General features: G+C 41.1%; 1 protein-coding gene across 6 annotated transcripts in view; it reads right to left on the minus strand.

Moving 5' to 3' along the window:
- Positions 1-26,671, minus strand: part of HMCN1 (hemicentin 1) — a 393,372-nt gene that overhangs the window by 320,624 nt on the left and 46,077 nt on the right. For all 6 annotated transcript variants that reach the window (XM_061634028.1, XM_061634030.1, XM_061634029.1 and 3 more), the window contains exons 2-4: positions 15,658-15,728; positions 10,124-10,282; positions 8,998-9,120 (exon numbers count right to left, since the gene is read on the minus strand). In XM_061634028.1, the coding sequence (XP_061490012.1) occupies positions 8,998-9,120; positions 10,124-10,282; positions 15,658-15,728 (353 nt within the window). The remainder of the gene's footprint in view (positions 1-8,997; positions 9,121-10,123; positions 10,283-15,657; positions 15,729-26,671) is intronic.

Genomic DNA, 26,671 nt, shown 5'->3' on the forward strand with positions numbered 1-26,671 from the left:
ATGCCTCTCAGGATTGCAATGTAAATGTGCATCCACACCACCAAGAAATCACAATGTGCAGCTGCATCTAATTTATACACATAGAAAGCCTGCTATGCAGAGATTTGCCTCGCTAGAACCAGTAACAACATCCATACAGACCAAAGAGCTTGGAAAAGTTATTTTTTGAACTACAACTCCCATCAGCCCCAGCCAGCATAATGCTGGCTGGGGCTGATGGGAGTTGTAGTTCAAAAAAGTAACTTTTCCAAGCTCTGGACGCTTACATAATGTTGATAAAGGAGTTAGCCAACCACAAGCATGATAAAAATGCATCTGCATCAACTAAAAACCACCTCATATTGCCTGCTGAGAGTTTTTTTTAATCTTGAAAATTCACAACACATTTGAGAATTTTAATTTTAAAACAAACACTCCGTCTTGGCCTGACACATTTTATTATCAAGTCAAAGCCAGCTGTGTTAGCATGTGGTCTCCTTAGAACACATGTTTATAAAAGCAAAGGGCAAATTAGCACTTTTGCAATCCTGTCTAGAGACAAACAACGCAGAGGCAAAAGAAGAAACCTGGCAGGGAAATGTCATTTGCAACAACTTCAAAAGTTAACTTCAAGTGTATGTCTGTGTTTATGTGTGTTACAAATATTTACAAGATGAGTATTTAATTTTGACAATCTACACTCACAATTTACCCACCCAAATTTACACACCGCTTAGAGATTTTTTGAAATTTTAAGTGTTATATAAATGCTTTTAAATAAATAAACAAAATTGTGAAAGGTGACTTAATTTCATGCATTTGATTGATTTAGTTATCTGGCGGTCCAAGAAAAAGAAAAGGTATGTTTGTAAAGCTTCACCTAGTGGCCTGGAAGGAATTCTTGCGTGAAAGGGAATTCTTGATTGTTCACAGAAAATCTTTTGCACATGTGTTGTTGAGGGTTGCCCTCAGCACTTCCAGGCCTCAGTGTTACTGGCCTCCTTCAAAAAAATCAGTGAAGTTCTGGTATTTGATTATTGGCTTCAGAGTCAAACTACCAATATGATAGACAACCTTTCCACTGTTCATGGCCTGTGGGTTACATTTACCCCCTCAGGTGACCTGTTAGCCCTACCAAGGTGCTGTGACTAGTTCATTGTACATAATGGATGCTTGTCTCAAAGCAATGTAAACGTATGAAGCTGCCTCATTCTAAGTCAGACCATTGGCCTACATAGGCAGAGCTTGGAAAAGTTACTTTTTTGAACTACAACTCCCAACAGCCCAATCCAGTGGCCATGCTGGCTGGGGCTGATGGGAGTTGTAGTTCAAAAAAAGTAACTTTTCCAAGCTCTGTACATAGGTCAGATTGTCAACCTTCTCTAAGGTCTCACAAATGGGCCTCTCCCAGCCCTACACTGAGGCTCTTTTTAACAGGAAATGCCAGAGATTTAATCCAGGACCTCATGCATGCAAAGATTGTGCTCTACCACACATTTTAAGCCTTCCCAAATTTTCTAGGGCACAGGAGGTCTCAGGTTCTCCTCAGCCATAACCCAGTCAATCCATATCTAGTCATAATGGCATATCTAAACCAATTTAATCTTTGGGGGGTATAAATTTGAATTAGGAGAATTACCTTGACATATTGGCTGCATACACAACCATACCTTTAAAGCACATTCAAAGCAATCCCCTCCCCAAAGTATCCCAGGAAGCTTGTTAAGGGCGCTGGGTAATGTACCTCTGTGAGGTATAAACTACAGTTCCCAGAATTTGGGGAAGGGGTACTTTGAATATGGCTTAAAGATATGGTGTGTAGACAGCCAATGGCTGTTTTCCAGCTCTGGCAATCAATTGCACCTCACAGGACAAGTGCACAAGCTCTTCAGATCCAGACACAAGAAGTGATAACTGATTGGCCATCAGGGAAAATTTGTATTTTTAAAAGAAAGGAGTACGTGGACAATCTTTGTGATGCAAGGGGCTATTGAGTAACGGCTTCTCTCTAAATTATAGCTTCCAAATTAAACCCCCAAATGGTTTCATTTCCTCATGCTCCTCCAAAAGAACACCTGAAGATCTCTTCAGAGAACCTGCAAAAACTATAACTTTCATCAGCCCTTGGCCAGGGATGATGGGAATTGTACATTAGCAACACCGGGAGGAGCAAAGGTTCCCCACTCCTGTTTTATGCACTGGATCATGTTGGCCAAAAGGAAATAACTGAACGGACAGCGGTGGAAATACATAAGAACATGAGTGGCATAGAGAAAATCCATTCTTTTCAATGAATAACATACTTGCATTCTCATGTTCACGAAGAAAATATTTACACAGGCCAGAGCAACAGTGTGAAATTTCATCAATTCCACAGAAACATGCATACTATGTGCTATCTCTCACATCACATCTGTGAATAGCTGACAGAATGTACAGCTCCACTGGACGCCTCAGCAGTTCTATGAAAAATGCTGAACAACTTCAGCTTCCACTGATAATAGCAAAGAATCCTCTGTACCCTAGAGTTACAAGTGGAAAGTACTACAGAGCCTCACTCTGTTACTAACCCTTAGGAACATTTAAAATTATCCATATCTGCATGGTGGTTATCCAAAACTATTCAGAATTTCAGATGCAAGGGTCTGGGAACAGTGGGTATTAGTGGGATTATTTGTTATAACAAAAAAATCCTTGAGCCCAGCCCCAGAAGTAAAGTAACAAACCTTTAGGTGGACTTTTCCAATCTCTTTCTCCTGGTTTGAACAATCTTTACCCTTTGACAAACTGAAGGAAACAGGCTAAAAGTAGTAGACCTTTGTAGCTTTATAGGTTAGAGCTGTCATTAGCATATAATGCCTTGGCAGGCTTAACATGACGAAAAAACAGTTCGCAAAGTATAACATAAAACTTGTCTCAAGGAGAAACTGTCACTATGGTGTGCATGTGCTATCTTTCTGCAATGTCCCTTTCATACAAGTCTCATGCCTAATTCCCAAACCGCTTTTTGGACTCAGGGGGATTTAACGAACAGTTTAAGAGTTCTAGGGAGGAACAATGGGGTGGGGAGAATCAGGTACATAAATTCCATGCACACACTCCTCTGGATTCCAGCCTGTGCCTATAGACCAGAGCTTGGAAAAGTTACTTTTTTGAACTACAACTCCCATCAGCCCAATCCAGTGGCCATGCTGGCTGGGGCTGATGGGAGTTGTAGTTCAAAAAAGTAACTTTTCCAAGCTCTGCTATAGACACACTACAGACTAGATGCATACACTTCCACCAAGACTTCCTTCAGAAGACACGTATTGCAGCAGGCAGTGGAACAAGAGGGACAAAGCACAGTGGAACCCACTTGGCTAGGGACTCCCATCCATGATTCCCCACCTCCTCTGCAGAAAAAGTGAATGTTGGACTTACCATGATAAGTTCCTTTTTTTCTACAGGAGAGGAGGGGAGGGACCCCACTGTGTGATTATTCTTTCTGCTGCGGGGTACAAAGTATTTGGACCTGAGGAGAAGTATGTAGATGTATATAGATAGGACATAGGTCAACCCCCTAGGCCAGGTAGCAATCTCAGCCTTCAGGCCCCAGAGGACCATTCTTCCTCTATGCCTTCACCTTTATTTTCAGCATTTCTTCTTGCCTCTGTTTTAAACTATGTCTTGTTATTTCCAGGTTGCTACAAGAAGTACATCAAAGTTTGGCTTTAGCACAAGAGAACTGGCACAAAGTGGCCCAGTCCACTCGGGTATCATCACACAAAACTGGTGCTTGGAAACCAGTAGGGAACCAATCGTAGACCAGATAGGTGCTTAGCGTACAAATGAGAATAAAATCAGTGTGATAGAATCATTGGTGCCTATAACAGCCGGTGTGCTCATTTTCTCTGTCCTGCAATGGTTTCTGTTCAATCATATTAAACATTTTTTTAAAAAGCTGTGCAAAAATCTGTTTGACCAACAAATGGCAGGGCCTGATAAAGCAGAGTCCCTGATCACATGAGGTGTTATATTCATATTCAAACAAATGTGAGTAAAAGCCCCCTGTTTTTAACTCACATTTTAGCAAGTTTTCATATACCACTTTTTAAAAAAAATTAAGACTGGAAAGTTCAGTGTCTAAGCGGGGCCACATGCGCTGGAGGTGGGGCTTGCATATGCTCTCCTCTCCACCTACAGTTTTCGCTCACATGTATTTATCAAAACTGCATTGAGTCCAGTTTTATTAGATAGTGGGGACAACAAAGGATTCTCCTCATCTTCACACGAACTTCCCAGAGGCATCTGACCTGCCAATTGCAGTCTAAGACTGAAGTCCTACATTTGCTAAGGAGTATGCCCCATCGTACCCAGTGGAATTACTTCTGAGTAAATATGCCTAGGATTGCATTGTAACTAGGTCTTGATCTGATCCAGCAGCCAATATAATCTGTCTTGTGTTCAAATCACAGCTGAGAAGGACTCACTGCAGAGCCTCAACAAATTCCCAATCTCCCATCTACATTTCATTTATCTAAAATAGCAAGATCTCATTTACCTCTTTTTTTAAAAAAAAATAAGACAGCTTTTGTTAATTTTCTTGTATTAGTATTTCCAACTGGAAAACTTAACTTTAAAAAAATAAAGAAAATGTAATAGTATGCCAGATGGTTTCCTCCAATTTTTACAAAAAAGGAACTGTGAAGTTTGTTCTAAGTAGGTAACAGACTCCATCACTCTTTTTTATTCATACTGTTCAAATTTGTTGCAGGCAACTATACAATTGAAAATATGTTATTAGAACTCCTCAACAGAGGATAGCGGATGCTGCAGATGGCAGCTAGCTTCCTCTCCCCCATTATGCCAAACTACGATTCCCAGGCTACCTTGGGAAAAGGAAATTACTGTTAAATCAGTTTAAGTGTGTACAGTAGGCCCCCGCTTTATGGTGCTTTGCTTTACGGTGCTTCGCTAATACGGCAGTCTCAATTAGACGAAATTAGACTAAAGCCCCACTCATATGGCGCTTGTTCCACTTTTATGGCAGTTTTCGGGTGTCGCACACCATTCTATTAAATGAGTTCCACTTTTCAGCAGTTTTCGCTTTTCAGCGGGGGTCCAGAACGTAACCCGCCATATGAGTGGGACCCTACTGTAATAAGAATCCTAAAATGAGTTAGAGTGCTCATAAATAACATGGTGAATTCCAATAATGTAAACAAAGTAGATTCACTGTAACACCATTTTCTCTCTTGCTATGGTAAGAGTTGTGTGGGCAATTTTACTCACGATGGACCATCATGAGGTTATAAATCTGTTTCTTGTGGTTAGCAGACACTTTACCTCCATATCCAAGTTTTTCCAAATCCCTCACACAGCCCAGTGTGTTTGAATGCAATAATGACTTGAATAAAGAGGAGGTAAGCACAGTTGTTACGATCTATTTTAGCAGTATCTTAAACTCCATGTTCTATAGCATAAGTAAGCTCCATCAATCTCCATCTACCACATATAGATATACTTCCTGTTGAAGGGCCAGCCATGTAATTTCCTAGTTTCAATTTATTTAACAAGAACTTGTTATAAGACATTACACTTGTAAGTACAACATATACAGATCTACAACAAGAAAAACAAACAGCATCCCAACATTTCATAATTAGCATGTCCTTAAACTTCACATGTGTGGGACAATAAAGCAGTCAAAACTCTGACTACATAAACCAAAACTCCATATTTATATTTTTTTCTGAAGAGTACCACAAAGCAGCTGATGGAATACTGTGTATATTGGGAAGTCCAAGAGAATGTTTACAACTGTGGCAGATGATTCAGATTACCTAAATTAACAACATGTGACTTTTTTGATTCATCAAATTCAATCATGAGAGCTTACAAAATAGCTATTGTCCATAACAACATTGTGGAACCTGAAAGTCCCTGGAAGAGTTCCAGGTTTATAGTCCTTTTATAACACCTTTATCATGCTTTTCTTAGGAATGGTTTTAATATAGGAAACTAAAAATAAAATTGTGTCTTTCACCCAAGTAGTGAAATTCTGCCCAGTTGTGAATGCTCAGAGAATAAGCAAATCAGTAGGACTAACTCAGAAATTCACAAACAGTGTGTCAAGCATGTTATTGTGCCAGGAAAGAACTGCTAATGTGCCATGAGAAAATAATTAGTTAAATATGAGCCCAAAATGACCCATCCACAGAAGAGATTGCCTGCTGCATTTCTGCATGCATATTCCTCCTAAACTGAGCAACAATCAGGGGTATAGTATATTCAGTGCATAATGAAACTAAGAATCAAAGTAGACACAGCAATGGAAATGTGTGCATAGTTCACAAGGACAGCAGTGCAAGGAAGAGGATTTACACTTTTTCCCATGAAGCTGCTACTTGCCCTAGTAAGAAAAGTACGGGCAGGGGGTGATTTACATTGAGAAAACAACATGGGGGGGGAGGATTAAACCCCTTCTCCTCCATGCCACAGTTCCAGTCACCTACACAAGCACAGCTGTTATTTGTTTAAACAAAAGACATGCAGCTCCATCATTGAATTTGCATTGGCCATAAGCAATATTTATAGTTAGACACTATGCAAGATAGGTGGTTTGAAGAACAGTATGCCTCTGTTCCATTGAACTTTACAGTGCTGGCTTTGTTGTATAAACCCTGTACAGCTTGGGGACTAGGATACCTGAATGATCGTCTAACCCAGCCTTTCCCAACCAGTGTGCCTCCAGATGTTGTTGGACCACAACTCCCATCTTCCCTGACCATTGGCAATGCTGGCTGAGGCTGATGGGAGTTGTGGTCCAACAACATCTAAAGGCACACTGGTTGGGAAAGGCTGGTCTAACCCCTTATATACCCAGTTGATCACCGCGCTCTGCAGGTGAGGGCCTCCTGCAGATACCATCTTATCAGGAGGTCCATTCTGCACAACATAGGAAGTGGACCTTTAGTGATATGGTGCCTACTCTTTGGAATTCCCTCCCGTTAAATAAGCACCATATCATCTCTGTTATCTTTTCCTCTTTCCACAAGTCTTTTAAGCAGAGACCTTATCCCGGCCTGCATCTGTTTTGGAATTGTTTTCAACATGTTTTTAAAGATGTTTTTAAGATATTTTGTTTTTAAGATGTTGTTTAAGATGTTTTGTTTTTAAGATGTTTTTAATGTTTTATAGCTTATTTGACGCCCTGGACTTCTTCTGGAAGGGCAGGATCTAATTTATTATTGTTGTTGTTGTTGTTGTTAAGAGCTAACAAAGCCTCTTTGAACACAAATGAAACAAGGTTACACTTCTTATTGTTCATGCCACAGGAAGATAGAATATCATGATCAGTTCTGTAGAGTTTCATAAAAGGAACAAAGTATCTTTGAAAGATCAAGAACTGCAGCACTGATAGCGATGATTAGTTGCACCATAAAGAAATGAGGGGCCTGGTACCTGTTGATGGGGCTCAGTGCTGTAGCTCTAATATCTTCCATCGAGGATTCATTATGGGTTCAAATGCCATGCTCTCCCACAGTTGGAAACTGTATCTACAATAGTTCACATTTCTGAAGATGTGATGGGCCACCAGTCCTTGCTGATCCCATGCTGGCTCCTGGCTCCTGGCCCCTTAGGTAGACCCCAGTCTGCCCCATCAGGCAACACCACAGGGCCAGCACCAAGTCAGGGTGGGCTCTTGGACACCAACACCCTCCTGTGGCTGCCCCCCCACCAGTGTTGTATGTCAGCACACTGCATGTGCAAGCCATGACATGACAATCTGGAAGCCCGCACTGGCCACAGGGGAGGAGTATTGTCTGGGAGGGAGGTGGACCACCCGCTCCAAGATCAGCACTGCAAACCACAGTTGCAAATCAGATTCCTTAACCCAATGCCGTTGCAGATCACTGAGCTCTACCTTCCCAGCCCCAGCTTGTAGATCTAGGGAGGGGCCCTCTGGAGCAGCTGGGGCCCTCAGCCCATGCCCACTTGGCCATGACTCCTGAGATCTCATCTGGACATTTCCTGAAGACTCCACCTGTGGGACAAGATGAGTGGGGCACTTTTCCTCAGCTGCCTGATGGCAGGGAAGCAGCCCAGCTGTTGTGGCTTAGGCAGAGGGAAGTGAGGGAAGGCAGTGAAGATATTAAAGGCCTCAGAGAGCATGGGGGGCAGACCTGTAGAAACACAGAGAAGAGGCTAGGCAAGCTGGACCTCTGCTGAAGTTGGGGAAAGCTGGTCTTTACTTCCTTGGGGGATACCCCTATCAGGCTGCCCCCCTAAGATCTATTGGGTATGGCCTGAGCAGGGATAATGGTATCCCAGACTTATCTAGCCCCCTTGGACAATGGAAGACATAGGAACCGTTGACCGAAGTTTGTCCAAGGCACTAAGGCGGAAGACATTTGTTGGGGTTGGGGAAGAACATCCACTGGAACACTGAGAAGGTGAGGTTAGATAAGGAAGTGGGACTGGGAGGAATTAGGCTTTAGCAGATAATGTGAAGTAACATTTCTATAGCAAATCCAGATCTCCAACTGAATAGATGTGAGTTGGTGCTGTTATTTTGACCTCCTTACCAGGTGGGGCCCATAGGAAGCATGGAACAGGGCCCCTATAATGTGCCTCTTTCCCAGGGATGTGGGACAGAAGGGAACCAGTGTTTTCTAGTAGATATAAAGTTCTGGACTTGAACCAGGAAAACCTGGGTTCAAACCTCTGCTAATCTATGAAACTGACTGAATAGCCTTGAGCAAATCTCTAAATCTAATTTACCTCGTGGGGTTGTTATAAGGATAAAATGGAACAGCTCCATCTATGTTAGCTCACTGGAGGAAGGACAAATGTAATCAATACATTAATAGAAATACAGAGTTTCTTCTCTCAAATTCTTTGCCTCTATGGTCAGCTTCACTGGTTAAAATTTTAGCAAGAGATATGCTGTTCAAAACTAAGGGTATTAGACAAAAGATCACATTCCATAAATACCCATATTAGACTGCCATGAATTTAAACTCCATTCATTCATACCTCATTAACTTGCTTTTTGTCCAAGTGAAAAATCTGGCCAGAACTTGTGGATGCAATTTCTTCATAGGCTTTGTAACCAATGTGTGCTCTATCATCACAGTCTCCTGTCAGAACAAATACAACCTATATGGTTTTTTTTAAAAAAAGAAAAAAGGATATTTAAATAGTCGTCATATGCAAAAGAATGGGGAAAGCAAAGCATCAGAAATCAATTAGCTGAGGGAAATATACATTATGTCATTAAAGGGATACACTCTAATATATTCAGTTGCAAGTAATTAGCATAATAACTTTCAGAAGAACAAGACCATATTGGTAAGTAGGATGATAGGCCACATTATTTCATAACATTCATTAGTGCCTCATGTAATTACAAGTTTTATTAGTCATAGCATAACTTTTTTTAAAGCTAAAATAGCTGCTGGAATTGCTGGATTCCAATTAAATAGAAAGATAAAAACTTGAAAGCTGTAATTACTTTTTCCCTCCTATCCAACTGCAGACTCTGGGTCAATGCAAATCTTCCAATGGGTCTTTCACCTCTGCTCAATAACAGGAAGAGCTGGTGGACACATGCTGAAGGGTACCATTTCCCCCACCAGGCTTTTTGCCCTTTTGCCCTTCTGCAAACTTCAGCGCTCTGTTGTGCCTGCTGATATCTCCCTCTTGTGCACAAATGGTATATTTTAAGCTACCTAACCATTGGCACTCACTCCTGAACATCCGAAACAAAGGGAATGAGCTGGCAGTGGGGGTGGGGACCTCATGCTTTGCTTAATTCTGTCTAGAATATCATGGAAATTAACAAAACTATGTATTGGATAAGGTGTTATAAGATAGGTAGAAGAAACTATATCAATATTGTATGGACTTAGTTCTTGTTTATTGAAATTGATTACATCCAAATTGGATAATTCAGGCAGCAGTGCTAAACACAATTACCTGAACATAAGTCCCTCTGAACGTAATAAAACTCACTTCTGGATAGACATGCTTAGGATTGAACTGTTGGTTACATATTTTATCCAAGATGGTATTCGATAGAAAAACACTTCATAAAAATGATTGAGAATTTTATTTTTTTTAAAATTAATTGCAATAGTCAGATTTGGAATTTGTTTCCTACTTGTGACTGCTTCTGCTGAATCAGCTGCAAGACTTCATGGGTCAGCTTGTAGTCTTTGGACCGTGCATCCGTAAAAACATAGATGAATGAACCAGGAAGAGAAATTTCTAGAGCAATTTTGATTGCCCCAATGCTCATCTCTGGACAGTCACCACCACCCTGTTCATAATTGGGAAATAAGGGAATAACATAAAAATCTGTGCTAAAGTTGCAGAAGTCACACAAATTCTGATTACATTTAACCTCAAACATTTTTTATTTATTTATTTATTTATTTATTAAATTTATATACCGCCCGACTAGCGATAGCTCTCTGGGCGGTGAACATAAAATAGTATAAAAATACAATGAATAACAAAATAATATTAAAATACAATCAACAATACAATAAACATTTTTAAAATTAGATCAATGTAACTTAAAACTAAAACATGAAAAATGTCACTGTTTTGGGGGGGTTCTTCTTAAGTAGTCGTCTGAAAATCAAAACCTTCAGCAAACGTCTAGTAGCAAAGTCAAGCAATAGCCATGGGTGGCCACATCTAAATCCAAAGTTCAGAGCATGTATCCTCCATCTCAGGATCCCTGACTTCAGGAGCTGGAGACCTGAGATGGAGCTGTGGTCACAGCAAAGTCTTGAATTGAAATCTGAAGTGCTCTAGCTGTTGATAAGGCAAAGCAGGATAGGCTTTTTCTCTACCGGGACTGGACAATTCAGAGATTTCATACTGCCTACCATGCAGTGGCTGATGTTACACATTCCTATTCCTTTCTCTGCTTGAAGAGAGTTCTAAAGCACAAGAGGTCTCAAGTTGCTTCCAGGGGCAGATTTACTATTGCAAATGAGTTGTTGAGATATTCATAAACAGGTTGTAGGCAACAAGATTTTAAAATTATTTAATTTTCCACAGAAAAGATCAATCCAGATTTAAAAAGGAAAAATGTGGGCTGACATTTTTATGCCAATGTCGTGTGGATGCTGCAAACTTTTTGCATGCATGAGGAGCACCCATTCCACAGTAAACCCCCTGTAGAAGCAGTGTCAGATAGTTCACTAGCCTAGGTCCTGACCAGGGCATGAACTGCTGAATTCAAGTCCAGAGTTCCTAACTTGGAAACAAAACAAAATAAAAATTATTTGTGTGGTGGTGTAAATTTTACATTATACAATTTTAGGTGCAAATCTGAATCCATTTTTTTGTATTTCTTCAACCCTGATTAAAATAAAATCCATAATTCTGTTTAAGATGGTATGTCATTAATCCCTGTTTATGCCTCAAGCTCAGCTGTGTACATATTATGAAACTACACTCTTGTTAAGATCTGCAGTTGAAACCTAGCTCTATGCATCCCCATCTCATGAGGCTTGATCAGGGCCAGATTAAGGATATGAGAGACCTAAGGCTAACAGGAAGGAAGGGCCTATGTAATATGTACCACCTATTCTCCCTCTACCCACACACACCCAAAAAACATAGTCATCACCCAGATTATATTTGCTATGGCAAAATTATGAATGATGTCATTTTTATAAGGGGCTCACAAAAGCCCTCCAAGAAAGGTAAGGCTAAGAGACAGTGACTAACCCAAGGTCACCCAGTGAGCTTAATAGCTGAGCTGAGAAACTGAGTGCCTAGATAATATGAGGGTCCAGCACTGATAAATTGCTAGTAGGGGCAGGGCCCTTTCTGTGGTGGCATCCTAGTTGTACAATGCCCTCCAAATATATTCACCAGTCCAAGTATATTCACCACCATGCCTACTTTATTATGTTTTAGGTAGCAAGTAAAAACTATTATGTTCTCCTAGGTCTTTGGCCAGATTTAATGAAGAAGTATTTTAGCTATGATTTTATCTGCCCCTTTACTGAGGTTGCCATTGTGATTTTTCTTCTGGCTGCAGTTTGTTGGTCGGTTTTAATTCCTTCAAATATTATTTAAAGCTGCCTTGAAGATCAGGTGGAGAAAAAGCAGAAATAAATTATGACCAATATATAAAAACTATTTGTTAACTAAACAGAAATATGTTCTTAAATCATTAATCTGCTCAGAAGTCTCTTCAAAATGTAGCTTCTGACTTGAGAATGGAAGACCAAGTGGAAAAAATCTATTAATCAGAAAGAAAATGGAGAAAGAGCATTTTTAAAAGGGAAAAAATCTTTATGATTTATGCAAACTGGCAATGTTTTTCTGTCTTTGGGGACAAATCAGTATAGCTGATTTGTTGCCCCCCCCCTCTGCTGCTATATGTATACTGTACATGGCCATTAAGGAAGCACTCTCTTTGGGTGGTATTCAATGCTAGTCCTATTCAAAACGAATAGACATGACTAAGATTCATTCATTTCAATGGGTCTATGAGAAGGACTGCATTGAATACAACCCTTTGTCTTTGGGTTCAGTCCAAAGATTACACAAGCAGAAAGTCACTCATGCAACCAAACTTTTCACGGCCCTCTGCAGAGCACACACACACCCCAGCATCTCTAAGAATCAGGGACAGCTCCTGAACATCATGCTGGGTTGGCTCTATCATAAGACAGGGTGAGGCGGTTGCCTTAGGCAACAGATACTGAGAATCTTGGAGCAGGCAGAGTTGTGTGTGTCACACGGCTAGTGCTGACCCCCTAAGCTGGCCTGCTGAACTCAGGTATGATGGAAGGTGCTCTCCATCACATGAGTTGAAATAATATCAACTTCAGTCTTGTTGGCTTCTAAACAGGGACTGGAGGATGCACCATCTTGCTCTTTGCTCCAGGCAACAAAACGTCTTATGCCAGTCCTGATAGTATGGGCTGTGTCATGGACTCATGGGGGCTACAACAGGAGGAGGAATTGTTCAAAATCAGATGAAGAAACCTTGTGGCAGTGGTGATCTGCTCACACAAGGTTACTCCACCCAATTTGGGGCAATTCGCCCTCCCTATTACAGCCCTATGCAACACAGCCCAGGTTGTTCATGAGAGCCCCACCACTTCTCTAGAAAGGCTTTTCAGGGGCTACAGGTAGAGGAGATAGGTCACTTGAGTATTATGTTCATACTGCATTCAGATCCACCCCATTGTTTTCAATATCCCCTGATGAACAGCATCCCAACTCAAAACACATTTGTATTTTCTAATAAATGAATATTTGAACCCACTTCCTGAACTTTTTCACTAATCCTGCCTAGAACTACAAACAATGCCCAGGATTCCAAGTCTGAATACCATGGCTGTTTAAAACTAGTTTACACAGATTTACATTTGTAGTATAGATTCACCCATTGAGTAGACGTTTATCTGGAATACTGAACTAGCTTGTTTATATTCTTCTCTTTCTCAAACAGAGAGTTTGGAATGCTAAATTTCTGCCATGGTATTATAAGCTCTCTTTTTTGCCAGACACATGTATTATCCCTAAACGACCCTGTTCAACAGGTCTGTCAAATTCAATCGCCATGATTTCTGTAGTGAAGACCATTCAAACACCACCTTTGGAAATTTATTCCACTGCTTCAGTATTCTTACGATATTATATTGTGACATTAATTCTTCTTCTTAACTAATGAAAAACATGCTTTTTTCTCCTTCCCTGCAGCAGAAATCTGTCTTGGTGCCATGAAAATTCTGTTGCTATGCCTTTCTATTAAGCTATGTTTGTCTTTTGTTCTTGCCCTCTCCCACTTCAATTTCCCATATGTCTGGAGCAGGCAAGCCTTTCTTCCAGTGCCACACAAATGACTCTTGGAGCAAAAGATTCCCGCAACTTCTTACGTCACAAGGGTTGCTTCCAGATAACTTGTTTACTGATTTGTTTGCACAAAGTTTGGAGGAAGTTAGAGAACAGCTGTTTACTGAGCATTCATTCTGATTTGTTTGCAGGGAGGTAATATGACGTTGCTTCAAGTAATTGTTATCCTATAGTTTCTCGTGCTTTTTCCCATTATTGCAAAAGTCTGATTGAGGGGAGGCAGGGGGTTTGTTGTGCAATAGCACCAAATCAGCTTTAACTGGACGACCTGAATTTACCTCTATGTGATTGAATCCTACTTGAAAATAGCAACAGTCTGGAAGCTCCCTAAGTTTAATGTTGGAATTCTAAACTTTATGGTAGTGTGGTTAAATGTAATGTCAATTGCAATCATTAAGTTAATTAGATAGTAGAGTCTTTATATAAATGAACTGACTTTCTACATACACCCTTCAGCGTCTGCACACAAGCCAATCCCCTCCTCCCCACCACCACAATAGTGCAGTGAGAATGTACACCACTCTCGTGTCACCAAGGAAGCCGAGGGCAGTCAAACAAGCAGCCCCTTGTTTTCCCTTAAGCTAGCAAGTCTGGTAATCAGTCTGGGCACCTTGACTGGCTGAGACCCTTCAGCTGATCTCAGGTGCCCTGCCAATAGCCCATGTCCCACCTCCTCCGAGACAAACCCTTTCCCAACTATCATTTTGGGGATGGGGTGGAGCTGGGTGGGTTCAGCTTCCCTTTCCACAAAGAGCAATTGTAGCAGGGAGACAGAACTAGGGTTGGGCTTTGAGGAAGCTTTCTCTCCCTCCAAGAATTAAGTCTTTGTGCAAGCAAAGGAAGAAAGAAAAAGTCCTTTGCTCTCCTTTCTTCCTTCCCCCTGCAATTCCTTGCAGGTTCTCACCTACTGCTAATCATGATAAACTTCGTATTCATGTTGTGCTTTGAGTATCCAAAGAACTTCAAGTGAGTAATTATTAAAACAACCCTGTATTACCAGCCCCATATTTCAAATGTGGGTGGAGCAAAGAGACTGACATACCCAAGGCCATCTAGTGAGTACATGGCTGAAGGGTTATTAAAACCTTGGGATCTCCCAGCTTCCGAGCTGAAAGTGTGCTATGAACACCTATATATGCTCCCATTTCTTTGGCATGTAGCTATGGGGGAGGGGATGCTGTTCCACAATCCCATGCCTAAAGTCCCCTCCTGAGGCTCATGGGACCAGCTGCATGGTTCTTTGGATTCCAGACATGCTTTTTCCTTAAAGCTGACTCCATTAATTATACAATTTCTTAAGTCACTTTTAAAAGGTCAAAAAAGTAAGGAACAGGAGAATGACATGAGAAACTAACAAGGTAGAATTTGCGACTGTGTCACTTCAGACTACAGGTGGAGGACTAGTGCAGCCTTTCCCAACCAGTGTGCCTCCAGATGTTGTTGGACCACAATTCCCACCTTTCCTGACCATTGGCAATGCTGGCTGAGGCTGATGGGAGTTGTGGTCCAACAACATCTGGAGGCACACTGGTTGGGAAAGGCTGGACTATTGAGTTGTATTTTTGAATGCTCCTTTATATTCAATACTACCTTCACATAGTAAACCAGAACACTGAAGAGATAAAGTAGTGCTAACTCTTTCTCTTTGATATGCTAGTTTGATGCATATATACCCAGATATACTTCCCAAGGATCATTCAAAATTACTCCCTGCCCACTCTGTGAAGTTGAACAGAATTCCACCACCTCAGCACTTTAAGACTGCCCAGAAATTTGAGCTTATGCAGCAAGGGACCCACTCACCTGAACATATAGCTCCCTGAGTTCATACTGAAATTTCTTGGGGTCTGTGGTAATTGTTACAGGACCAATTTCTGAAAGGAAAACAAAAAAAATCAATGTTAGGGAAAATCTGCAGAAAATCAATAGCTTTACAGTCCTGGGTTTTGTCATTAGAAACAAGGTCATCTACATATTATTTTCTAAAAATGATGAAATATCATATTTCCTTTATGTGCAATGCTGTCCCATTTGGGCAGCTCTACAAGAACAGTTCCACAACTGTGAGAAAATATGTACAAACAGTGCTGCACTCCCCCCCCCCACATTACTTCCGTTTACCCAGCCAAATCCCTGAAAAGCAAAACACCGTTCACTAATGTAATAATGTAAATGTACTGCCTCCAAGTCGATTCCGACTTATGGCAACCCTATGAATAGGGTTTTCATGAGGCTGAGAGGTAGTGACTGGTCCAAGGTCACCCAGTGAGCTTCATGGCTATGTGGGGATTTGATCCCTGGTCTCCCAGGTCGTAGTCCAACCCCTTAACCACTGCGCCACACTGGCTGGCTGCCGTTCTCTACAATCACTTATTTTGTTTACAAGCTGCATCAGATACCTCAGGCTATACTATGACCCTCGACAAATAACTGGCAAAGATCCCATAAGGTCAAGAATTCTCGCTTTGGACATAGCTTTGTGGGAAACAGCTGTTTAAAACTATAAAATTAAACAAGAACCAGTAGGATATACACTAACTCTGTCAAACAATTATATTGATGGGGTTTGGACAATTTATTCTATTTTAAAAAGTAATATTGGCTATCTTTTGTTAAAGCAGTGTTTTTTGGGCTTCACCTGGTTTGACAATTTCCTAGGGAAATTAATTCAGATAAGAAACTACTAATTGCCAGTTGTAACCACTTTTTCCCTGGTATATTTACTAGGGAAATGGAAAAACTAAATTATGAATATAATAAGGAAAAGAGCTGCTTCTTATTTAAAACATTTTAAAAGAGGTGGTTAAAAAGGGTGGCTTTTTAGGTCATTTCTAGTATTTAGAAGGGGTGTATTGACCACAAGATTTGGTTCAAACTCTAATTCAGCACGTCAGAAAACAGACTGCCTCAGTTCTTTGTAGGCTGCCCAATTAGATGAATCTGAGTCTTCTTCAAACCCCCATACACACTACTGGGAAATCAAAAACAGGCATAACATTTTCCTTTTTACAGAAGTGAAGGAAATATGCAGGCATACTTACCCTCCAGAGTGGACAAAATTTGCCAAACTACAGGCAAATAGGTCTAGAGGCTATTGTGCTAGGCATCTTTAACATTTGGGGTTTTTTCTTTTTAAAAAGACATCTATTACTTTTTATTATCGGATGAAATTTGCTGGCAAGATTGCCCCTTCTGACAGCATAAATCCTGCTAAATTTCAGAACAGTTGCTGGGGCTTTCCCACAAGGGCAACTGTTACCGTTTTAGGGTAGGTTTTAAAAAAGGTATTACTTAATTTCCCCTAGTGTAGGGGACCTTTAGTGTAGTGGCACCTACCCTTTGGAATTCCCTCCCCTTAAATATTAGACAGGCGCCATCTCTGTTATCTTTTCGGCACCTACTGAAGATCTTCCTCTTTCAATAAGCCTTTTCTGTTGAGACCTTATCCCAGTCTGTGTCTGTGTTAGAATGGCTTTTTAATATGTTTTTAAACCTTTTTAAAATATGTGTGTTTTTAAACTTTTTTAAAGATGTTTTTAAAGCTTTTAAAAATGTTTTTAAAGATGTTTTGTTTAAATATATTTTAAAGCTTGTTTTTATACTGTTTTAAAGTGTTTTTAGTGTTTTTGTTTGCGCCCTGAGCTCCTACTGAGAGAAAGGGCAGGATATAAATCAAGTGATAAAATAAATAAATAAACAATATAATAAATAGTGTTTTTTGGTCTAAAAAATTGCAGACATGAGGGCCCCCTTGGTTAAAAAAAAACAACCACCACCAAATTGCAGACAAATGAGTCCAGAGGCATTTCTACTAGGCACCTTAAAGTTGGTGGGGGGGGCAGCAGCGGAGAACTAAAAGGGATTTACTTTCCAAATAAAATAATTCCCTCTGATTACATTTCTGACTTGTCAGTGACAACAGAGTTATCTCTGCCCTCTCTCCACTTTGGTGTTTGCTCTTCCTTCCCCCATCACCCCACCCTAGGATTAAGGTAAGTAGAGACATTGCATTCCTAGTCAGCAGTATATTTATTTTATTTTTGACATTTTGATTGCCACAGTGCTACGAAGCACTTGAGAGAGCTCTGCTTTGACTTGTGCTCCCTTGTAGGAATTCCACTTTCCCTCCAAGACACCCTGCTTTGAGATTCATCTGAATCTGATGCACATCACAGTATTGTACAAAATGAACATGATCCAAGTACAAAAACGAACATGCATCTGGCACAATGTGTCATTTAAGAAAGGCACAGACATATAAACCACTTTTTCCCATTGAAACTCATGTTAAGTAGTGAATGCAAAACAACTGGACTACTGCTTGCATGCATGATAAAAGACATTTTACACACACATGCCCTTCATATCCAATGGAGCTCATATACCTATTTTTACTTGGATATTTATTTACTTACAAGTGGTACCTGCAGCAGAACGTTGCAATGTGGAATGCTCCTGTTCAATGTTCTAATCAACCAACCATGCCCTTTTCTATAATACTCTATCCCACTTCTTCTCCCTCTCAGTTTTCCATTTCTTTTATCCAACAGACAAAACATCCCAAGCCCACTGAGCATGCTCATTCCTCATTCACCTTCAGGGTATTTTTCTAAAGTAGCTTTACTTTTGCAAACCTTGCAGCTCCTCCAACCCTGCTGTTATCTCTCCCTTGTGACAGTATGGTACCATTCTGGCTGCATAAGGAAAAGCATTCAGATAATTAATTCTTCTACTCGAATCCCTGGCCCCTAACATGCGGGGTTCCTCAGGATTCAGTGTTGTCTCCAATGTTATTTAACATTTATATGAAGCCGCTGGGTGAGGTCATCCGGAGGTTTGGAGTGCGTTACCACCAATATGCAGATGACACCCAACTTTACTTCTCCTTCCCTCCAGATACTAAGGAAGCCGTCCGGCCTCTGAACCAGTGCCTGATCTCAGTGATGGACTGGATGAATATGAACAAGCTGAAATTAAATCCGGATAAAACAGAGGTGCTCCTCGTTAGCCGTAAGATTGACCTAGAAATAGGAATTTACCAATGTTGAATGGGGTTGCACTCCCCCTGAAGACTCAGGTTCGCAGTTTGGGAGTACTCTTGGATTCAGCTTTAAGCCTGGATGCCCAGGTTTCGGCGGTCTCCAGGAGCGCTTTTGCCCAGTTAAGACTGGTTCGCCAACTGCGCCCGTTTCTGGAAACATCTGATCTAGCGAAGGTAACACACGCCTTAGTTACTTCCTGACTGGACTATTACAATGCGCTTTATGTAGGGCTGCCGTTGAAGACAGCCTGGAAGCTTAAACTAGTTCAGAGAGCGGCAGCCAGAATGCTAACAGGAGCTGGCTTATGGGCCCATACAACTCCACTTCTGCAACAATTGTATTGGCTGCCGATCCGCTTCTGGGCTCAATTCAAGGTACTGGTCCTAACCTTTAAAGCTCTGCATGGCCTGGGCCCTGGTTATCTATCTGATTGCATGTCCTCTTATGAACCTGCTCGGCCTTTGAGGTCTTCTACTGACCCCCGCCTTGTGATTCCATCAACATCTCAAGTTCGTCTAATGGGGACCAGAAATAGGGCCTTTTCTGTTGTTGCCCCTGATCTCTGGAACTCTTTGCCAGTGGAGGTGTGGTTGTCCACTTCCCTTGGCATATTTTGTTCCCAGGTCAAAACATTTCTATTTTGCCAAGCGTTCAATTAATTAATATATAGGATGCCTCATAATTTTACTATGTTGATTATATGTATTTTAATATTTTAATATAGTTATTATTTTGCCAATTTTATTTTTTATAATTGTTCTTTGTACGCCACTCTGAGTTCTCTGAAAATAGAGCGGGTTATAAATGTTTTAAATAAATAATAAAATAAATAATTCACTGAGCTATATCCAACATTAGTCCCACTCAGAGCAGACCCACTGGAATTAATGGTCATGGCTATCTTAGGTCCAGTAATTTGAATAGGTTTACTCTAAGTACAATTATTAGTATATAAGTATGTTACAGCAGGGGTAGCCAATGTGATGCCCTCCAGATGTGGAACTACAACTCCCATCATCCCCTACCACTGGCCATTCTGACTGGGGCTGATGGGAACTATAGTTGGCAGTATTTGGAGGGCATCATGTTCACTACACCTGTATTACAACTATGTCTTGCCTTTCCTTCAAGAAGCTCAGGGTAGTGTATATGGTTCTTCCCTTCCACCCATTTAGCCTCACAATAATCCAATGAGGTGGGGTAGGTTGAGAGGTAATAATTTGACCAAAGTTGCCCAGTGAGTTTTAGGCTGAGTACAGATATCAACCTATGTCTACCCAAACCTAGTCCATGACACCATATAGGCTCACAGATCCAAATACCAATCAATAAGGAGGAGCCCAGAGATGCAGATATTGCAAAAGAAAGAAATGGATGTGAAGGCATGCCATACAAGGAAGTATTTTGCAAAATGCAGAGGAACGTTACACCGATGGCTTTTCGCAAGCTTAGGTGTATAAGTACACATTTGTCCTTCTCTAGTTCCCCTCCCGTCTTCTCATCCCATTCCCATCCACTAGGGTTGGCAGATTTTTCTTTTAAAAGCATCACCCAGATACCTCAACCCCTGAATTAAAGGGGCAGGACAAGTGCCTAACCTTCATTGTTGTCATAACATTGTTCCTGGGAGAGCACATATGCAGCAGAAGGAGATGGTAGAATTGACTGTATCATTTCAGATTGCAGGATGGAAATGCCATTTTGGAATATACCTACACATACAAATCCTCCTATAAGCAGGAAACTTAACACATCAGGGAGAAATGTTCTAGCTCTATCATTTCCCTGATGTTCTAGTTTTCTTGTTGCAGTTTGCTGATGTTCTTCATGTGGGAGACCGCTAAAAATTTATTACACATATAGATCTAGTCATAAGAAGTTGTGAAGAAAATTCTAAAATGCAAATAAACATATAAATCAAAAAGTTAGGCTGATGTCATTGGTTCCCTTAGACCCAAACTGCTCTTTCCACGCATAATTTCAATATATCATGAAACATGGTGCAATGACAAGTCAGAAACATCACAGTTATTATCCCTATAACTTTATTGTTTGGTCTGAACACAAAAGTACACATATCAAACTTAGCTCTGAGAATTTCAAAACTTCTTTGAAAACGCATTATATTGATGACATACGCAATGAATTTTTTTCTAAGTTATGCTTGTACGTTACTTAAAATGTTACTGAAAAAGGTCTTGTCTTCCTAAAGTGGAAAACCACAAAATTGTAGTTAACACAACCACGATGGTATTTAGACTGGTCCCTAAGCAACTGACCAAACATCACTACACAAAGCTCTCTGCCAATAGATTTGACAGGCAGTAAGAATGTTGATTACCTCCCACCCAAAAATAAATTTGAAACCAACACCCCTCAGTAATAAACAATCAGGAAACCATCTCATTAAATACATTTCTATCTCAGTAAACTGACAATAATAGCACACCCACTTTGAAGCATCCCAGTACATTTTGAGGGCTTTGTGTCTCATTTGGGAACAAGTTTACACAACAGTTTTGACAGAAATTATCCTGATTTTTTAAAATATATATATTGTTATTTCATATGTAACTCACAAATGCTGTTGTGGCATTTGTAGTGTTTGCAAATGACCCGCTGCTAATAACCACAATGACGCACAAGGCATCAACAAAATAAATTTCACTTGAAGTAGATTATCTAAGGAACTAATATTTAATTATTACTGTGGTTTTACTGGTTTTTATGATGAGATCTAACCTGAGGATTATTTTATATTTTGAAATGTTTTGTGTTGTGACTTATTAGCTGACTTGGACTCACTGGAAAATAGGCAGCATATAACTTTTTCAAATGAATGCATTTATTCTTTAAACATACTTCATGCAGAGTGAAATGTGGGGGAAACAAACTCACAAAACAATAATTGATTGAGTCACATGAAATTTGTCCATCCTTTCAAAGCATTTCCGATGCTTACACAGCTACATCTAAAAGGTGTTACCTCAAAGCAAGAAGAAACAGAAGAGGCAGCAGTGATTGTCACTTCCCCGGATATATCTGAAGTAAAGCACTACCAACATTTTGAGAAATTTTCTTTTTCAGCCATTCATTGGGTGGGTGGGGGAGAAACAAAATTTTCAGGAGGGTGTTGCCACTTATACTTAGCTGTATAAAGTGGGTAAGGGTTTTCCTTTTTCCCCCTTCTTGTTCTTTCAACCTAAAAACCCCCACACCGTTCATAACATTGCAAGGCTCTCTTTGACACTTCCTGCTGGCAGGGCCAGTCCCAAAGGGCGGCCAGGTTGGGCCCTGGCTGAGGGCCCCTGGAGCCACAGAAGCCCCTGGGGGCCTCTCAAGAGGGTGGGGGAGGAGTAGTGCTCCTTTTCTGTGATCCGCAGCAGAGTAGCTGCTGCAGATGACAGGGAGGGAGCTTCTCCTGCCCACCCATTTGCTGGCTCCACCTACCCATCTCTCCTGTCTTTTGCAGCTGTGCAGGCTGCGCGCGCAGGACTGCCATTAACCAGGATGGCAACCAAGGTTTCCCTATGCGGCTGTAGCCTCTGCCGCTATCTTGGTTGATGGCAGCGATGTGCATGGGTAGCAACCTGCACAGCCGCAAAAGACAGGAGAGACAGAGACAGCGAACAGGCGGGCGGAAGAGGCTCCCTCCCGGTGAGAGAAAGGTAGCCATGCACTCGTGTGTGTGTGTGTGTGTGTGTGTGTGTGTGTGCGCACGCGCACACATGCACATGTGCGTGCCAGGGCCCAGGGCAAGCTGGTGCCCGGCATGTCTGGTGCCAACCCTGCCTGCTGGTCATGCTTCCTGGAATTCCATCACAGTGACACCATGTCACTCAGCATCACATTGCTCCCAAGGCATTATGGGAAGTAGAGCCAGCAGGAAGCATGGGGCTCTTTCCATAGTATCCCACAGGCCACACTTCCTGGTGAGGCCCAATAGGTTAAAGTAGAAACCACCTCCCAAAAAATTTTGGAGAAGTATCTATCACACACATAAGAAAGCAGCAGAAAAGCAGGCCCATTGTTGCAGGAGGGGAATATCTTTAGGAAACAAGGAGGGATTTGAGCCCAGCCCGAGTCTGAAGCATTTCATTCTTAATGACAAAACATAACAATACACCCGGTGAATCACACATTGGTGATTGGAGTCCAATTTCATATTGTTGTGAACCTTCAAAATTTAGGCTGCAATCCTAAAAACACTTACTCAGGGTATACATTTCATTAAACTCATAGAGACTTAATCAACACATTTTGTAACTGTCTGAAACTTCAGAGACACTGGTGAATGTTGACAGTAGGGTTGCCAGGTATCCAGTTTTTGCCCAGAGACTCCAGATTTTGAGGGTTCTCTCTGGGCCTCCGGGTGAGTCACCTTAATCTTAAGCCTCAGCTTTCATTTAAAAAAACATTTACATTTCTAGGTTGTTTGGTTCACAAGAGATAAACCAAAATGTCAGCTACCACCACCTGCAACTTCTGTTAGTATTGGCTGCTCTAATCTCTGCCCTTTCAGGGTTTTAGCCAATGTGAAGTCAGGGTTGTGATTGACAAGATTTGTTGACCCTCAGGCAATAGCTAAACCCCATGTCAAGTTCAGAGAACAGTTTCCTTTTCCTGCTTGTCTCACATCAGGAATTCAGTGAAGATATAGCTTTCAGCAGCATAAAGAGTACTTTCTCTTTACAGGATGGGGACTTGCTTCTGAATAAACATGGATAAGATTGCACTACAACAGAAGATCACAGCACAATCTTAGTAGGCATAAAAGTGTACATACAGGGGTTTTTTAATTACTTGCAAAAATGGCATATTATACATTTTATGTTTCAAATAATTTTTGAACAGAAGTTTCAAAAAGTGTAAATGCTGCAGTGTTATACTTTTCTAATTAAGGAGTCAAACCAATTTAAATTTTACTGGACCATTGAAGAGGGCAGTTGACTTTGTCTTATTCATAACCTGTTTTGAAAACCTTCCAAATATGAAGCTTTTCTGGGAGTAAAGCTGCAATGCTAATTCCAAATACCTGGGAGCTAACCCCATTGAATTCAGTAGTACTTTTTAGTAGACATGGTTAGGATTGTGCTGAAAATCAATGGGACTTTTGCGTGAACATAGAAAAGGGTTGTGTTATAAATCTTTCTCTCCCCCTCCAATCCTTTTTTAAGCAGTTTGGCAGGGCTCACTTAGGTGTCACTGCTTTTATTTGGCAGAAAGCTACTACTTATTTTTTAAAAAACAAGTTCTGCAATGTTCAACTGGTTTTGACAATAAACTATTATATGGAGTGTATATATATTTACATCTCCAGTGTGTGTGCATATGGAATATTTCCTACAACCCTATGAGGTAGGGTTGGAAACCAAGGCAGTTCAGAACAAGAAATAAAGCCATTTAAAATCCAATAACCATAAAACAAGTATAAAGCAGTCGCAAAACAGCTTAAAGTGGCATGATTCTGAATTGTGTATCAGGTGAGTGAAGTTCCTTATCACTGAATTGCTGTCCCGTGCATGCTTCCCTGTCTGAGTAAGCCCCATCATTGATTGATTGATTGCATTTGTATACCGCCCCATAGCCAAAGCTCTCTGGGCTGTTTACAACAATTAAAAACATTAAAAACAAATATACAAATTTAAAAACACATTTTTAAAAAGCAATTTAAAGACACATGCTAAAATGCCTGGAAGAAGAGGAAAGTCTTGACCTGGTGCCAAAAAGATAACAGTGTTGGCGCCAGGCGCACCTCGTCAAAAGTATATAATTCCATAATTTGGGGACCACCACTGAGAAGGCCCTCTCCCTTGTTACCAGGCTCCCAGCTTCCCTCCGAGTAGGAACCCGGAGGAGGGCTTTTGATGTGGAGCCGAGTGTACGGGTGGGTTCATGTTGGGAGAGGTGTTCCATCAGGTATTGTGGTCCTAAGCCGTGTAAGGCTTTATAGGTTAAAACCAGCACCCTGAATCGAGCTCGGAAACATACAGGCAGCCAATGCAAGCGGGCCAGAATCAGTTTTATATGTTCAAACCGTCTGGTCCCTGTTACCAATCTGGCCGCTGCATTTTGCACAAGCTGCAGTTTCTGAACCGTCTTCAAGGGCATTGCAGTAACCTAACTGGGAGATTACCAGAACATGGACAACTGAAGCCAGGTTATCCCTGTCCAGATAGGGGCGTAGCTGGGCCACCCACCGAAGTTGGTAGAAGGCACTCCATGCCACCGAGGCTACCTGAGCCTCAAGTGACAGAGATGTTTCAGGAGAAACCCCAAGCTACGAACCTGCTCCTTCAGGAGGAGTGCAACCCCATCCAGGACAAGTTAGACATCCACCATCTGGTCAGAAGAACCACCCACTAGCAGCATCTCAGTCTTGTCTGGATTGAGCCTCAGTTTATTAAGCCCTCATCCAGTTCATTGTCGCAGCCAGGAACTGGTTCAGCACATTGACAGCCTCACCTGAAGAAGATGAAAAGGAGAAACGGAGCTGCGTGTCATCAGCATATTGATGGCAACACACTCCAAAGCTCCGGATGACCGCACCCAATGGTTTCATGTAGATGTTGAACAGCATGGGGGACAGAACTGACCTCTGCGGAACCCCATACTGGAGTGTCCAGGGTGCTGAGCAATGTTCTCCAAGCACCATCTTCTGGAGCTGATCTGCCAAGTAGGAGCGGAACCACTGCCATGCACTCCCTCCCACTCCCAACTCAGCCAGTCTTCCCAGAAGGATACAATGATCGATGGTATCGAAAGCCGCTGAGAAATCAAGGAGCATGAACACACTCCCCCTGTCTCCCGACAGAGGTCATCATACAGGGCGACCAAGGCTGTTTCCATGCCAAAACCAGGCCTGAAACCCAACTGAAATGGATTGAATACATGGGGACTTGCGTCTGAGTAAACATGCATAAGATTGCACTATAAATATCTTTACAGGTTGTGTAAATAATAAACATCTTTGACATTCATGTTTATATAAATATTTCTTCATACTATGTCTTGATATGTATCCGATTTCACACTATGGTTGTAAATTATTATTTACAAATTATTATTTCCTCTGCATTTTAAGTGTGCCCTTCTTCCTTGGGGTGATCATGGTTCCCCTCTGTTGTTTTCACCCTGAGGGGCAGATTAGGTTGAGAGATGGTGCGTAGCCCATGGTCACCCAGTAAACATTATAGCTTATTTCTATTTTAAAATGTAATTAAATTATTTATATGCAGGCAAAGTTTATGAAGTAATGCAGATCCACATAATACATTTGAAGCACATCCAACTCACATTTAAAGTGCATGACTTTCCCCAAAGAATCCTGAGAAGTGTAGTTTTGCCCCTCAGTTATAGTTCTCACCACCCTTAACAAACCACAGTTCTCAAGATTCTGTGGTGGGATTCATGTGCTTCAAATGTGTGTTGAATGTGCTTTAAATGCATGGTGTGGATCTGCTCTAGAATGCTGTGCATTCATTAGTGAATTGAAAATAACAATTTTAAAATATACTTTTTCAAACAGGGCTATAGTTCAGTGGTAGGGCACATGCTTTGCAAGCAAAGGTCCAAAATTCAATCTCTGAAAAAGACTATTGCCTGGAAAGGCAATCCTAGTCCATGTCATCAGTACTGAGGTAAATAGTACCAAATGGCCTGACTCAGTACAAAAGAGGAAAGAGACCCAAGGGCCACAGTGACTCTGATAATTTATTTATGCATTTTATAACATTTATATACTGCTTTACTGTAAAGAGAGCCAGTGTGGTGTA

Source organism: Rhineura floridana, chromosome 6 (assembly GCF_030035675.1).
Source record: "Rhineura floridana isolate rRhiFlo1 chromosome 6, rRhiFlo1.hap2, whole genome shotgun sequence".
Classification (NCBI taxonomy): Eukaryota; Metazoa; Chordata; class Lepidosauria; order Squamata; family Rhineuridae; genus Rhineura; species Rhineura floridana.